Consider the following 16,096-nt stretch of genomic DNA (forward strand, 5'->3'; position numbering starts at 1 on the left):
TTGTGCAGGAATTCTAGGAGGACGCAACAAAATGATATGATTGAAGTGGTGCTTATATTATTTATCTTGACTTCCAAAAAGCATTTGATAAGGTCCCACCTGAGATGCTGGGCATCAAACTAAAGACAGGTGGGAGTTCAGGGTGTTGTTTGTAGATGGGTGCAGAATTGGCTAAAACGCATGAAGCAGAGGATGACAGTGCAAGGAACCTGGTCAGAATTGGTTAAGAGTGGTGTCCCACAGGGGTCAGTGCAGGGGCTGCTGCTATTTTGACCTTACTGCCTTCCCTTCACTCCTAATAAATGAAGATCTGTCATACACTGGGCCAGCACCTTTAACTGAAAAATGACAGGCAAGGGACACAGTATGAAACAGATTTATTGTTAGAACCAAATTCTGAATTGCTTTGGAAATACAGTATAAAAATGTTAAGTTACAACTGTTTATGATACAAAGGTACAGTAGTTGCCTTCTGTTGTTTTTTTTTCAGCTTTTTAAAAATTAGTTTCAGATGATTATGACAGAAAATTAATCTGACAGAAAAATGCCTACTTGTCAGTACTTTCAAGTATAAGACAAACCCACATGGAAAAAGACAAGCAGGTGTGTAGCACAAGGCTCTAGGGCAAAGCTCCATCAATACATCCACACAAAGACGGTCACGTCAAAGAGCTCAGGTGCAGCAAAAAGAAATTCATTTCCCAACATTTTTACTTCTCAAAGGCTATAAAGCTTATATTCTATCACTGACGTACCAACCAGATCTTTACAAGATGGTATGTAGACAATTACATTGCCACATAAGCTTTTTTTTTTTCTTGCTTCAAGTATCTTGCTATAAAAGGAATGGAATAATTTTAAACATTTAAAATCACTCATTTGAAAAAAAATCTATCACATTGTAAGATTTAAACTCTTTTAAGTACCTGAGAATTAGAACAGGAAGGTTCTAAAGTCTTATGCATAGACACTGAGGGAATCCAAACTGGCAAAATCACCGTAGAAAAAGCCCAGCATTTAGGAAGTCGTGTTACACAAAGTGACTTGATTTTTGAGGTGCTGCTGCAGTTGCCAAGTTTTTGGCCTTTTCAGTGGCTGCCAAGGCTGTTTCTTTAGCTTTTTCAGTTGCCTCCTTTGCTGTGTCCTTCAGGGTACGGGAAGGTCCTTCACTTGCTGAAAGTAAGAGAAGAAGAAATACTGAATAATTACGCATAATACTTAGCACTTTATTCCAAAATTACTTTTAAAGTTTTTTAACACAGGTGGTTTAATACTAAATAGTTACAACTGTAATATTATTCTCAATTCTACTGCAACAATGTGAGCAGTTTCTTGAACTTATGACAAAATCTTGGATTTCTATGTAGTCTTCAAAAAAATACATTGGTAGAGGAAGACGTTTACCAGATTGCTCAAATGTAATGGCTGAAGTCTGGAGCATCAAAGATTCATGCCATCTCTAATTGATTAATATGTTTTTAAGTATTTCAGCGAAGATAAAATAACTGACACATAATCATGCATTAACAAAATAAACACGAGGAGATACACATACTTAATTGATTTTCATGGTGTCTCCAGATATACAGTTTAATCATACAAACCAGCAGATAAACCCCCTAGACCAGGGTTTCACTCAGATCATGCAGGTTTTTGTTTCAACCGCTTTCTGATTTAGGAACCCATTACTCTTGCTAATGGGATAGACATGTTGCCTTCATTTTAAATGAAACTTTCATTGTTTTTATTTTTTTTTTAACACAACTCATGATGACCAGGTATCTTGATTCTATTAGCACCCGTTTTAATAAAATGTTTGAAAAGAAAAAAGAGGAGCTCTGTGATTCATTAACTGACCTGCTCTGGTCCACAAAACATGTTGATGGTGCTCTTATAAAAAAGGAAATTGTAAGTTTTGGAAATGTCTGGTGTCACAGAATAAGAGCACTAACAAGCCATAGAATTAAATAAAGTGTTTTTAAAAAAGAGCAAGAATTGACTTCTACTTAAACTGGTTGAAGTGAAAATGAAGCTTTAAGAACCTTGAATTAGCTGTTGAAGTTGACTCTCTTGGTATCGCATTAAGGGTTTGGCTGCTAGTTAAAGGAAAAAAATCTTACAAAAGCAAATCAATTAAAAGTAAGACAAAATAAATTAATTTGAAGTAAAAAATTTGATGATAATTAAGTAAGTAGCCCAAATAAAAACCTGTAGCCACTGCAGCCCTCCATGATCTGCCCTATACTTTATGTTAACATTTGTGTATGCGTATCTGCTGTACACATTCTAAAATCAAGTTAATGCAATTCATGATCAAAGAGTGGGAAACAACCCCACACAAGGTGTCAATCCAGTGAATTGCTAAAAAGTAACCTAAAAATGAAATGTTTCAAAATTATTACTGATAGCAGCCCAACAAGTAGAAGAAAAACATGAACACCAGAGACACAGAAACCAAAACAAACTGAATAAAAGAAACAACGGTGCTAAACTTTATGCACAAAATGTGAAACCTTCACAATTTTTTTTGAATGCGATTATATAAAAATCACAGTTTTAAAATGATGAATGCTATTGTTTCACAGATATATATGTGCCAAAATTATTGTAGCTGTTCTCTACTTAATCTTTATGTCTGTGGCATGGATAATACTATAGTGCCTTTAACAAAAACAACACTGAATAAGGCTGTAGAACATACAGTTGTGCTTGAAGGTTTGTGAACCCTTTAGAATTTTCTATATTTCTGCATAAATATGACCTAAAACATCATCAGATTTTCACTCAAGTACTAAAAGTAGATAAAGAGAAACCAGTTAAACAAATGAGACAAAAATATTATACTTGGTCACATATTTGTGAGTGGCAAAAGTATGTGAACCTCTAGGATTAGCAGTTAGTTTGAAGGTGAAATTAGAGTCAGGTGCTTTCCATCAATGGGATGACAATCAGGTGTGAGTGAGCACCCTGTGTTATTTAAAGAACGGGGATCTATCAAAGTCTGCTCTTCACAACACATTTGTGGAAGTGTATCATGGCACGAACAAAGGAGATTTCTGAGGACCTCAGAAAAAGAGTTGTTGATGCTCATCAGGCTGGAAAAGGTTAAAAAACCATCTCTAAAGAGTTTGGACTCCACCAATCCACAGACAGATTGTGTACAAATGGAGGAAATTCAAGACCATTGTTACCCTCCCCAGGAGTGGTCGACCAACAAAGATCACTCCAAGAGCAAGGCGTGTAATAGTCGGCGAGGTCACAAAGGACCCCAGGGTAACTTCTAAGCAACTGAAGGCCTCTCTCACATTGGCTAAGGTTCATGAGTCCACCATCAGGAGAACACTGAACAACAATGCTGTGCATGGCAGGGTTGCAAGGAGAAAGCCACTGCTCCCCAAAAAAAACATTGCTGCTCGTCTGCAGTTTGCTAAAGATCACGTGGACAAACCAGGGGGGTATTGGAAGAATGTTTTGTGGATGGATGAGACCAAAATAGAACTTTTTGGTTTAAATGAAAAGCGTTATGTTTGGAGAAAGGAAAACACTGCATTTCAGCAGAACAACCTTATCCCATCTGTGAAACATGGTGGTGGTAGTATCGTGGTTTGGGCCTGTTTTGCTGCATCTGGGCCAGGATGGCTTGCCTTCATTGATGGAACAATGAATTCTGAATTATATCAGAATTCTAAAGGAAAATGTCAGGACATCTGTCCATGAACTGAATCTCAAGAGAAGGTGGGTCATGCAGCAAGACAACGACCCTAAGCACACAAGTCATTCTACCAAAGAATGGTTAAAGAAGAATAAAGTTAATGTTTTGGAATGGCCAAGTCAAAGTCCTGACCTTAATCCAATTGAAATGTGGTGGAAGGACCTGAAGTGAGCAGTTAATGTGAGGAAACCCACCAACATCCCAGAGTTGAAGCTGTTCTGTACGGAGGAATGGGCTAAAATTCCTCCAAGCCGGTGTGCAGGACTGATAAGACAGTTACCAGAAATGTTTAGTTGCAGTTATTGCTGAAAAGGGGGGTCACACCGGATACCATATACTTTTGCCACTCACAAATATGTAATATTCAATCATTTTCCTTAATAAACAAATGACCAAGTATAATATTTTTGTCTCATTTGTTTAACTGGTTTCTCTTTATCTACTTTTAGGACTTGAGTGAAAATCTGATGATGTTTTAGGTCATATTTATATAAAAATATAGAAAATTCTAAAGGGTTCACAAACCTTCAAGCACAACTGTAAGAAGAGGGATCTTGAACCACAACCTCATGCAAAAATGGACAAGACACTATGTGTGGCAAGTGGAGCGTGATGTTCGGAGCACAAAAAAGAAAAGTAGACTGTGGTGGTGTAGGGCAGATCTGAAGGAAACCGCTGTTTGTTGAACATTTCAAATCGTCATCTCTGTAAACTTTTTTCTTTAATTTGATATACTGTATTGTGGCAGCATTTTTGTGCATTACTTTTTACTTCTGGATTACTGGCAATCTACTTTATATTTAGATACATGCCCCATTCTGGGAAGAGAAGTTTGTTCATCTCCATTTGTAATGATTAATAACATTATTGTGCTAGTGCTGTTCCAAAATCTAGTCCAGATTTAATCTAGTCTATCAGTATAGAATAAGCTCACAGTATCACCATCTTATCCTTCCTCAGAGCCAATGTTGTCAGTCTAATGGGCACGTTTAGCTGGAAGGTTAACATGGTCTGGAGAACGAGAGCCAGAGGCATTTGTGGGTGTAACATCAAACAGTTTGCTCGGTTTAGGTTATATTGCAAAACCAAAATATTAAGCAAAAAAATCCTACTTTTTAAATATTGTCATTTCAAGTCAAATCAAGTTTATTGTCGTGTATATAGTACAGTGAAGTCAGTAGTTGCATGTCTCCTTAAAACAGCTGACAGAAAATACAGTCTAAAAAACAAATAAAATAATACAAGTATACATAGCATGCAACATATATACAGTATAGATACAATTATATACAGTGGCATGCAAAAGGGCACCCTTGTTTAAAATTTCTTACTGTGAATAGTTAAATGAGCAGAAGATAAACTGATCACCAAAATGCATAAAGTTAAAGATGACATATTTCTTTTCAGCATCTGATGCAAGATTATTATATTGTTTTTGTTTTGTAAAATTGCCCAATGAAAAAAGAAGCACCATTCCACTTGAATATTTTGAGATCCAATGTGGGATTTAAGTGTTCCCTTAATTTTTTGAGCTGTGTGTGTGTGTGTGTGTGTACGTATATAAATACACAAACACACACACATACATACACATAGATACACACTTTGTTATGTTACAATATTTGTTCTTATGATTGAGTATTCAGCAACCTTATGACTTGTGGGCAGACATTTCCCTAAATGGTGACCTATTATATATTATGCTGATAAGCACAGGCAAGTAAGAATTCCATTATACTCTGTACATATGACAATCTTGATCCTGCTAACCTTTGAAATCTACTGGTGTAAGTAAATGGCCCTGTATCGACTGGAAGAAGTGCGAAAGCAGCTGTGCAGGATGCCTGAGGTCTTTTATTTATACACTTTGCCTTTTTAAGGCAGATAACGTTGTATATCTTGAATAGAAGGCAGTTCAGTGTTTGTAATATAACGTTCCGCCTTTACCATCCTCTTGAAAGACAAAGTAATTATCGTCATTAGTGACTCTTCAGTTTTTTTCTATGGTCCAGAAAAACTTGACCAAGACAGACTTGTAAGGTGGTGAGCTTCTTCTGATGACAGGGCGCAACTGTGGTGTTGGCTGGATAATGACGACATGCAGAGCAAGTAAATGGAAATGTCACCTTCAATGAAAATTTGTGACTAAAAATACTTTGTATTATACCGTTTATTGTTATATCTGACGCTAAGCCTGGGGTCTATTCTGGTATCGTGTGCAATTAGTTTTATTTAAATAAGCTGAATAGCAGGGTAGATGTTTAATAGAGGAGCTAATAATTTTGACAACCATGTTCTTAAGAAAAAAGACAGTATAATTCATTTAAAGCCATTTGTTCTAAAGTAATTGTATTAGAATAAAAGCCTTTAACTTTTTTTCCTATTTTTGTGTAAAATATAGCTCATTATTAATGAGCTTCTATTATTAACAATTTTTTTGTTTATATTTATAATGGCTATAATAATTCTTGTACCAGCTGCATTACATTTGTGGTTTTTTGTTCCAGGATTTCAGTACAAAAGCTATGCAAAAAGGTGAAAAGTATTGAGATGATGAGGATGCATAACAAAAATATTTAAAGTGGGCCCAGTGCTATAGTGGTTGTGACTGCTGCATCCCATGGTTCTTTGTGCATTTACATGCATATGTTATCTCTGAGTATTGCAGTTACTTTCCTATTACAAAAAGCTGCATATTGGATTAACTAATGAGGACAAATTGGTCCAGTATAAATAATTAATGTGAATATCTATATTAGTGTGCCAATGACCGTTTCAATTTAGCTCAAGACTTCTAGTCAGTGCTGCTGGGATAAACCTTCATCTGCCCATACGCAATCAAGTGGGTTCAGAAAATTAATGAAAAAATTACTCTAGTGAATACTAGTTGTTACTTTACAATTAATCTACAAGAATTAAGGAGTACAGAAAATATCAGGGTAAGAATACATTACAAATACTTAAATAAATTGATTTTGTACAAAATGTAATGAAGCTGAATAATGGGTTTCAAGATACCAAAATTTATCTACTGTGAGAAAAATTCCTGAAAATCATTGAGATTAAGAAGTTGTCATTTACATTATTTTTAAGACCTAAAACACATTAATTTTGTATGTAACCTTTCCACTCCAGCTTTGTATAATAATTTGGTTCTTTCCTTGTTCCCAGTGTTGGACGTGACCCTGGGTTTGGACTGAGCAAGCTTCAAAATGGACAGGCGGGTCTTTGTATATGGAACACCATCCCACTTAGCATTACATAGCTGTTCCCATATGTCTCCAGTTCACAGAGGCTTTTGCAAAAACATCCTTTGCGCAGGATACTTTAAAATCTGAAAATGCTTGATGTGCAGAGAAAGCTTCATTGCTTCTAGTGCTTTAACACTAGAATCCCTGAAGCCTACGAAAAAACTCGTAATCACAGGCCACCTTAAATTCCTTCACACCTCTCCATTAGCACAACAAGCATAAAGCAGCCTGCTAAAACCCACCCAAACCCAAATCCCATTCCCCCCCCCCACCCCCCCCCCCCCCCCCCAACTTCCCCTTGCAAACTGAGGTCAACTCAGGCAAAACGTTCTCCCAGCTCAAGTCTTGTTTATCTGGGGTGCCTGGAGTTCTATTGAGTAAATAATATATCGTTATTTGGAACACATGCATTTCATGTGTGTTCCGTGTCTACAACAATCTGTGTAAATGTAGGATGAGAGGAAATGTGAGAAATGCAAGAAATGTTGAACACATACCTAAAACAAACTTTTTTCATGTTTTAGTACTAACAACAAAATTTTGACATGGTGTGTATAATGTGTAAAGACTGATGTCCAAATATCAAATAAAAACTTTCACAAAAGGTAGACGTATAATAAAACAAGTGTGCTTTTATTCAAGAGTATAACCGAAGAAAAAGAAACCGGGTTAGGGTACAACGCTGATACGACTGCTTGGGTGGTGTAGCGGTAAGAACTGCTGACTCATAATCAAGAGGTCGCAGGTTCGATACTGGCCACTTCGCGGAATTACAATTTTGAGTAGTAAGCTGCTCTTATTGTTACTATTATACAATAAAAACAAACATTTGATTTGAATCTTTAACAGCTGGTGTAAATTTATAGTACTTGTAAACGTTAGCTTTTTTTTTTTTATTCAGTTTTGTTCTCTCAGTCAAGTTCACGCTCCACCCAATCTGAAATTGCTGTTTTCAAATAAAGTTGTGTTATAACAGATGTGATCTCAGATGAGGATGAGGATTCTGCATCTGAGAAAGAGAACAGAAGCCCTCCCCACAAGAAACGTCCACTCACACATAAGAACAACGAAGCTGCATCAGGTATAAAGGCGAAAGATGGCACAGTTTGGATGCAGCAAGAGATCGGGTATTGCCCTGCCAGTGAATCTGCCACATATATGTCCTTCAACGAAACAGCAGGGCATACTGAGCTCACCAAGGTATCGTGCAAAGTTCTGTTTGTGTTGGTCTTTATATGAAAAACATTTATATGTTACTTATATAAAAGCCACATTGAATGTTATTTACCTTGATTTTTTTACTTGTCTTCCTACAGCATAAAGTCACAAGTGGACTGCAGAGCTTCCTGTGTTTGATCGACACGGGCATGCTGACAGTCTCATAAAAAGTTCAAGCAGCCTGTTTTGCTCATCATGCAAAGCTGTGTGATGACAGATTTAAATAATGAGAAAAGAAAAACCCACTCTCTACAACTTTACTTTTGCCTTTTTGATACCACCCTGTGTCTGTTATGCAGCCAAGAACATTAACATGTGGTCAGCAAATGTACACTCGGAGTCACAGTGTACTGATTTTGCTCATTTCATTTGAAATATGAAGAATGTTCTGTGGTCTGATTGTCATAATTAAGAAATGAGGTATGGTTTTTAACTTCTGTGAACTGTTTAGTATTATCTTAAAAAAAGATTATTCTATACAATATTTGCCATTACATGTGTCTATTGTAATTGTTAACTGTATAGAAATACAGTAATGACAGATTAAATAAAAAAAAAAAACACTCTAAACTTTTACTTTAATAGGACTGGCTTCTACCACCAATATTACAATGTCTTTCATAAACCAGACATAAAATGTAAATTCAAAATATTTTCAAACACGATTCTTCAGCTGCAACATAATAGCACCAGAGGACACATACAATAGTAGTATTTATTTGTTATGAGAGTGATGTAAGGGTTTTTCTTTTATTACATTCTATATGCTGCTATCGAAAGGTCCAAAGTGAATTTCAAATGTGGATATTTCATTTTAAAACAAACAAAACCATCTGATCTGTTGTGTATTGCCATCTTATTAGGCCTACTGTATCTGGATACTAAGGTTTAGTCCTATTCCAGCATATGTCTAGGACCTGAGGTACTTCCCTTAGAGAGTAAGTATTACAGCTGAGCAGTATCTCAGAGCAGCTCAGGAAATGTAATGCAGCAATATGGTGGTAACTAGTATGGAACCAAAATATTTAGACTCTGCTCAACCACCACCTGTTGCGAAAAAATAAATGCCTCATTATGAACAATTACGCAGCAAAACAATTGTCACCCAATGTGTGTAACTGAGCATATATGAATCTGAAAAGGAGGAATCACCAAACATACACACTTTATTTCTGCAATCTATTAAAGTCAATGGTGCACTTCTGTTTTATGAAAAATTTATTAAATGGCAAGTTTATCCTTAAGGACATATTATAAGCACTGTACTGATCCACCAAACCAAGATATGGTTTAGCAAATATCCAAGAAACATTTAAACTATTATTATTAGATGGGATGAGACTGAATTTCACCTCATGTGGAATGACAGAAAATAAACATAACATTGACAAACTGCCTTAATCCAACTCTGGCCAGGGTACCAGCCTATCACATGCCCCCCAAACCCCCACACACCCCTCCACATTCACAATGGATCAATTCACCAGTTATCCTAAATTGCACCTCTTTGGGGATGCAGGAGGAAAACTACATGGGGACAACATGCAAATTAAACACAACATCTGAAACCCAGGACACTGCTAGCAGTGGAAATAAAAATCTTTGTTACCAAGAATTTATGCCAGCAGAAAGTAAAAATTCTATATACAATTACACAATGAGAGGTTTAGATTTGGAGACTTTGTCATTAAAAAAAAAGTTTATTGGTTAGTGAACTCAACACTAATAAAACCAGAAAGTGTCTAAAAGAAATTAAGGATGTTATCATAATTATTTGTTAGAGAGGACTTTGTGTGAAGCAAATACTGTATTATTTTATTATTGTTACTATTTACTTATTTGGGTGACACCTTTATCCAAAGTGACTTACAACATTTGACATGCAATTGTTTTTTTTTCCTATTGTTTTTCCAATTGGAGCATAGGCAGATGAAGTGACTTGCACATGGTCACACAATGTCATAGCAGGACTGGAACTCACAACCTCAGGGTCTGAAGTGCAAATCCTGCATGTATGAATCATTTTTGTTCACTTTTCTTTACTGCTTATTATTTTGCTTCCTTTTGAGAGCATGTATAATAGTTTTAGGCTGCTTCTGTTTTTAATGTGCCCTTCAAACTCTGTAGTGCATAAAGTAAATTTTAGAGGGAGATTATATTTCAACATTGATCTCCAAAGAAAATGGCTAACTGAAAGGGAAAGCAGGGCATGAAGGCAATATTGAAGACTGAAGGAGTGGGATATTTTAAGCCTTAGTGAGATCACTTGACAAACAAAAGTGTTTAAAATTATGAAAGGAACAAAGGTGTACACTAGAAATTTGTTCTGTGCCTTTGTCAACATGTACTGTAACCCCAAAAGTCTAGATCATTTGACAAATGTGATTGCTCCATGCTGGGCCAACCATACAGTGCTGAGGCCCGCTTTGAAGAGGTAGGCCTGAGTACGGTTCAGAAGGACTCGGGAACAGTATGATTGCTTCATTTGATACCTTTAGAGTTAAAAGGAGGTTTTTATTCTCATCTTATAGATGAATGAGAATTGTTGTTGGCAAGAAAAGCTGCCTTAACATCATTTGTCTCCGTAAAAATCTTCTCATACGTGCAGCACAATTAACAGCAAAATGCTGCTCTGTACACTCAGTAAATCTGTAAGAGGGTTAAGCATTATCCTATCCCTGTACGACTCAAAAAAAAAGAAAAACACAAAATAAGGAAAATCATTTTGACATGTATGCGGTCTGTCTTTGTTTGGAACTTATTTTGGCTTTACATAAAGTTATATGGTGATGACGAAAGCGTGCCCAGGCCCAGACTGGCAAAGCGCAGTGTGAGTGCAGGCCAGCATGGGAATAGGAAGGAGGGACCATCGTGCTTGGGCCCAGTATGCAACAAACGTGGCTGGTGTGAGTACACCCTGAGTGAAGGTGATGAATACCTATTTCAATACCTATTTCATCCGGGACACTGGGAAAAGAGTGAAGTTGATTAAAAAATACATTTCACACAAGTACTCCTTTTTTGTCAAGCAGGAAGTTGTTGTAAACAGTGCACACAAAACAAGCTATCTAGAATATAACTGGAAATAACACTCAGTGGCCTTCAAATCTGACTCTGACCTTTTACAGACATATTAGGTGAATGTGAATAGTGTAGCTGAGGTGGGCTGAACTGGGTATTTCTGTGAAATTTTGGTTTCTTGTTTGTCTTGTGTTTTACCATTTCAAAACTGACTTCCAAATCACCAAACATTAACCTGCTTCCATGATAGTATACTTGACCTTCTTTCTGTCCCTGACACGTTGCTTAAGTCTGCAGTTTCACCATGAATTTCCTTTAGGCAGGTAATTAACAAAAAGAGAATGCCATAGCAATAGTTACAGTCAAGCTTTCTAATGGCTAAAAGTTTTTATATTGTCACGCTTGGGTCACAGATTTGCACAGAGACACAGGAGGTTGTAGAAAAGAAAGGAACTTTATTCAAAACACTGCAAACAAACATTTGTCTCTTTTCAAAAGTTTAAACGTGCTCCTCCATGACAACTCAGAGATGACAGTTTCCCCAGGAGGAGAGAATGTCTGGGAGAGGGATAAGGAGATGCAAGCAATCAGTTTAACAACTGAAAGAAGCCCGTAGAGGCTTTTTGAGAAGGCGGAGCACCGCGCGAGAGGCACATTACGCGACAGAGCCGGCCAGAAGGGAAAGGAGAAATGTGAAGGTAGTCTGTCTATGTTTCCTAGGGGTTTCCTAGGGGTTTTCCCAGGGGCGTCTGTATCTTTTGGGGGTACGATTAGTTTCGCAGCTCACACTATCCAGACTACATTTATGGCAGCCTTTTATTATTATTATTATTATTATTACCTGCTTTGGGCTGAATAAAGTACAGTATGTGTTTCTCTCTTCTTTTCCAAGTTTATGAACTTCAGGCTGCCTTGTTGTTTCTTGTTAAGATAATTTTCTTATGTCTATATCTTCTTCAGTGCTTACATCCTTGATTTTTGTTCTTTATTTCGCCTTATACAATTTCTCGTATTAGGAATTTGTTAGTTTTCGCATACCCCTTGGGGTCAGAGCGCAGGGTCAGCCATTGTACAGCGCCCCTGGAGCAATTACAGGTTAAGGGCCTTGCTCAAGGGCCCAGCAGAGTAGGATTTCTTTTTGGCATTGACTGGGATTCGAACCGGCAACCTTCGGATACCAGCACAGATCCTTAGCCTCAGAGCCACCACTCCGCCCTAAATTTACTTCTGGTTCTGATTTCCTAACCAGAATTTACTTTTTTCCAAAATCTATTTTGAGGAATTTCATTTCAAAATTCTTACTGAATCTTACACTGAATTTCTTGACTACTGCCCTTCCTGTCATTTACTCTCGTTAAATTTCCATCTTTCCTCTCCCCTCTCTATTGTAGTCTGTAACACAAAATACAAATTGCTGGATTTAAAATGAGGATATTATTCAAGTTCAGAAAACATTACTAAGTTATATCTTAGCTGTGTTTGTTACATAGAAGACAAATCCTATGGTTACCAAAAGAAAGAAAAAAAGTATATATGGTATATAAATGAAAAGACGCACCACTTCTCTGAGGGCTCTATTCATTTTTTTTGTGTTAATAAAAGCAAATAACATCAACATTCAGGAAAATGTTCAGAAAAATAAATTACGAATAGCTGATGCTGTACATTCACTAATTTGCTTTATCAGCTTTACAGCATAAATTAATTATAGCTGAAATAATCATAATTTCTGGAATATGAATAATGTTCATCATGTATTATGGTGTGCAATGACTATATTATACGACCGACTGCCTTGTGTTGCATGCATTAGTAGTAACATTGTCATGTGTACAGAGTACTGCAAAATTTGTACTTGCATGTCCAACCAACATGGAACGTGTCGCTACTCTCTAATGTCATGGTAAGGAAGAGTTTATGTAATGGTTTAACAGCTCTGCCTAGCTTACACTTGCTCTAATGTTATTTATGAGATTGAAAATGTGTACATAGTATAAAAGCTAAGTGAAAAATGCCACTTTTGAGTAATGAGCCAATATCAGACTTTGCCATCTTCTTAGTAAATTGTGTCAAGAAACACTGCAGATGTTAAAATGACACAAAGTGACCAAGCAAATAGCCAAATTAAATACATCAAGCAGAAAGGTAAAGTTTTAACAGATGCACAAGCAGTTGACAACCAGTTCAGTTATTGGTTAGCAAAATACATTTTATTCACCCAAAATGTGGTTGGAAGACTTAAGCACAAGTCATCAGTAATATATGTGCATTAGAAATTGAATCCTGAAATTATAAACTTACTAAGTCCTACAATAGCTAATTTTTTGTACTTTGCTGTTAGGTTAAGTGCTGTTACAGGAATTACCTGGCTCTGTATTTAAAATGCCATCAGGGCCTTTGTGTAGGCTGAAGCGGTGGTTGTTTTTCATTCATATTGCCCCTTTTGCTACTGTCGTATACACTGCGATAGCTATTTCTTCAACACTATCAGATTCTTAACAGCTCTTATGGTAAGGCATCAGAAAAAACAAATACATTCTTATGATAAAATTAATCACATGGACACACTTATGTATTGCTGGAAGTGAGGCCCCATCCTGGGAAAGGCTTTGAGCAAAACATTGCGGCAGTGGCTGCAAAGTCAGCTTGAGTGACAAGCAGTGGACATGGAAGTGTGTTGCAAATGCATGGATTTTTAATACAAGCTCCCCAACCTCCCTTGTGCAGTCACAATGGCATGTGAAAAGAAACCATACACACACACACACACACACACGCACACACACACACACACACACACACAAACAAACAAACAAACAAACAAGGAAAAGAACTGTTTAAACTGCAGTGACCAAATGGTGCATTTGTTTCAAAAATGCTTTTGGTGTGCATGTTGCATTTTTTTTAAGTCATGCTATATTTATAATGAGAATATAGTGTACTGGTCTGTTAAGTGGAAGTCTGGTTAACAAGAATTAAAAAATATTAAAGTAAGAATTAAAATACTGAATATTTCTTTGTTCTGTTAATTTTAGGTTTACCTATAGAGAATTGTTATAGTATTTTCTTAAAGAAAAATGAAGCTCATTATTTTAACATTAGCCAGCAACAGTGGAATATTTATTCAATTATACTCACATTTTGGGAATTGTGTTTTTATTACAATTAATGAGAGCACATGCTACAGTAGATTAGTTAAGGCAAATTGGCCTCACTGCAAGGGTCTTCATTTTATGCCATCAGGACATGGTCTGGTTATCACCAGAATCTTTCTTTCTCTTTTACATACTTTGTATTAGTCATTACCTATGATATGGATCAGGTCATACTTTTACAAAGACTGTAGTGAACAGTGGCTGGCATTCTACAAATCAAGTACATGTGAAATGATATATTCTACATACAAATTTAAAGACTGAGTAGCTGGCAGAGAGATCACACAAGAAAATAAAAGTTTTACCTAATTAACAACATTGTTTTACAGAGATCACGTACAAAGGTCTATAAACGTTAGTAAAATATAAAACAGAACAACTGAAAATTATGTCAAGATTCTGAAAACATTACAATGACTTCTAATTATCTCTCTCTAGAATGTTTCTGTAAACTCTTCATTTGTTATCTCCACAACCATGTAACGCCATAGCTGTGGCAATATCAGTTTTTTTTCCAGATAAGCATAAAGAAAGCTATAGGTTGATATCTCAGTTATTTAAACTGTTATCTACTGCTGTGCAGGCTAATGACTACTTTTCTGTTACTGCTGACAAGCACAGGAATACTTTCAATTTTACTAAATGGAGTCTAAGAGGTGGCCAGTGGTAAAGCATTAATCCTTTGACATATAAAGTAGAAATTTATAAATGACATGAATAGGAAACTGCATTATTCTCAATTGAATTGAGATCCTTTTATAATATTACGGAGCAAGGGCTGTCAGAATGTAAGGCTTAACTCCATTAACTAACAATACTTTACTTCCGAAACCTCTAGGACTGCTTTGTGCATGTGCTGCTGTGTATTATTTTGTTGTTTAGTCCACTCATGTAGCAGTTGTATAGCAAATGTGCAAGAAAACTCGCACACTGCTTACATATTTCAGATGCTCCAAGAAACTGTCAAGTGACCAAAAAGCAATAAAACTAAACCTCAAAGTGTATAATAGGAAGTAAATGCAGGATACAGAGCTGAAGGAGCTGACTGTTTATAGGGATATCCTCACTATGCAGCAGTATTTATAGAAGTAATTCTGACAATCTCTTACTTTTTAACCTTCATCTTTTAAATTTAATTGTATATAGAGTACACACATTTTAAAAAATATGGAGAATTCTCTCCTCTTAACCATTTTTACATTGTTAATTTGTTTTTATAGAACGGAACGCAAGATCTTGGCAGAATTCTATGTTAAGTGATACTAACTGATCCATTCGCACAAGTTACACATGGATTGCACTGGGAGCAAACAAAGAAGCAGGCATGTCCTGACGGCTGCACTGCCATGCAGAAAGAGCTAGGAAGGAATCGGAGTCAAACCTGATCTGCTTTTTTTTTTTTTTTTTACACAATATAACATGAAAGGAGTTTTAATAAAAAGAATAATTACAACACAAACACTAAAGATAAAAAGAAAACTCACAATTAGTGTATTTGGCTAATGTGTAACAGAAAGTTGTTCAGTTTTAACAACAACTAAAATTGAAGAAAGCACAGAAATGCATATTTAGACTACAGTAATCCCTCCTCCATCACGGGGGTTGCGTTCCAGAGCCACCCACGAAATAAGAAAATCCGCGAAGTAGAAACCATATGTTTATATGGTTATTTTTATATTGTCATGCTTGGGTCACAGATTTGCGCAGAAACACAGGAGGTTGTAGAGAGACAGGAACGT

General features: G+C 36.4%; 1 protein-coding gene across 2 annotated transcripts in view; it reads right to left on the reverse strand.

Annotated features, from left to right (window-relative positions):
* Positions 1-360: 360 nt before the first annotated feature.
* The window catches only part of prelid1a (PRELI domain containing 1a), a 79,918-nt gene continuing 64,182 nt past the window's right edge, over positions 361-16,096 (reverse strand). For both annotated transcript variants that reach the window (XM_051928401.1, XM_028801635.2), the window contains exon 6: positions 361-1,173. In XM_051928401.1, the coding sequence (XP_051784361.1) occupies positions 1,031-1,173 (143 nt within the window). In that variant the 3' untranslated portion in view covers positions 361-1,030. The remainder of the gene's footprint in view (positions 1,174-16,096) is intronic.

Source organism: Erpetoichthys calabaricus, chromosome 5 (genome assembly GCF_900747795.2).
Source record: "Erpetoichthys calabaricus chromosome 5, fErpCal1.3, whole genome shotgun sequence".
Lineage (NCBI taxonomy): Eukaryota > Metazoa > Chordata > Cladistia > Polypteriformes > Polypteridae > Erpetoichthys > Erpetoichthys calabaricus.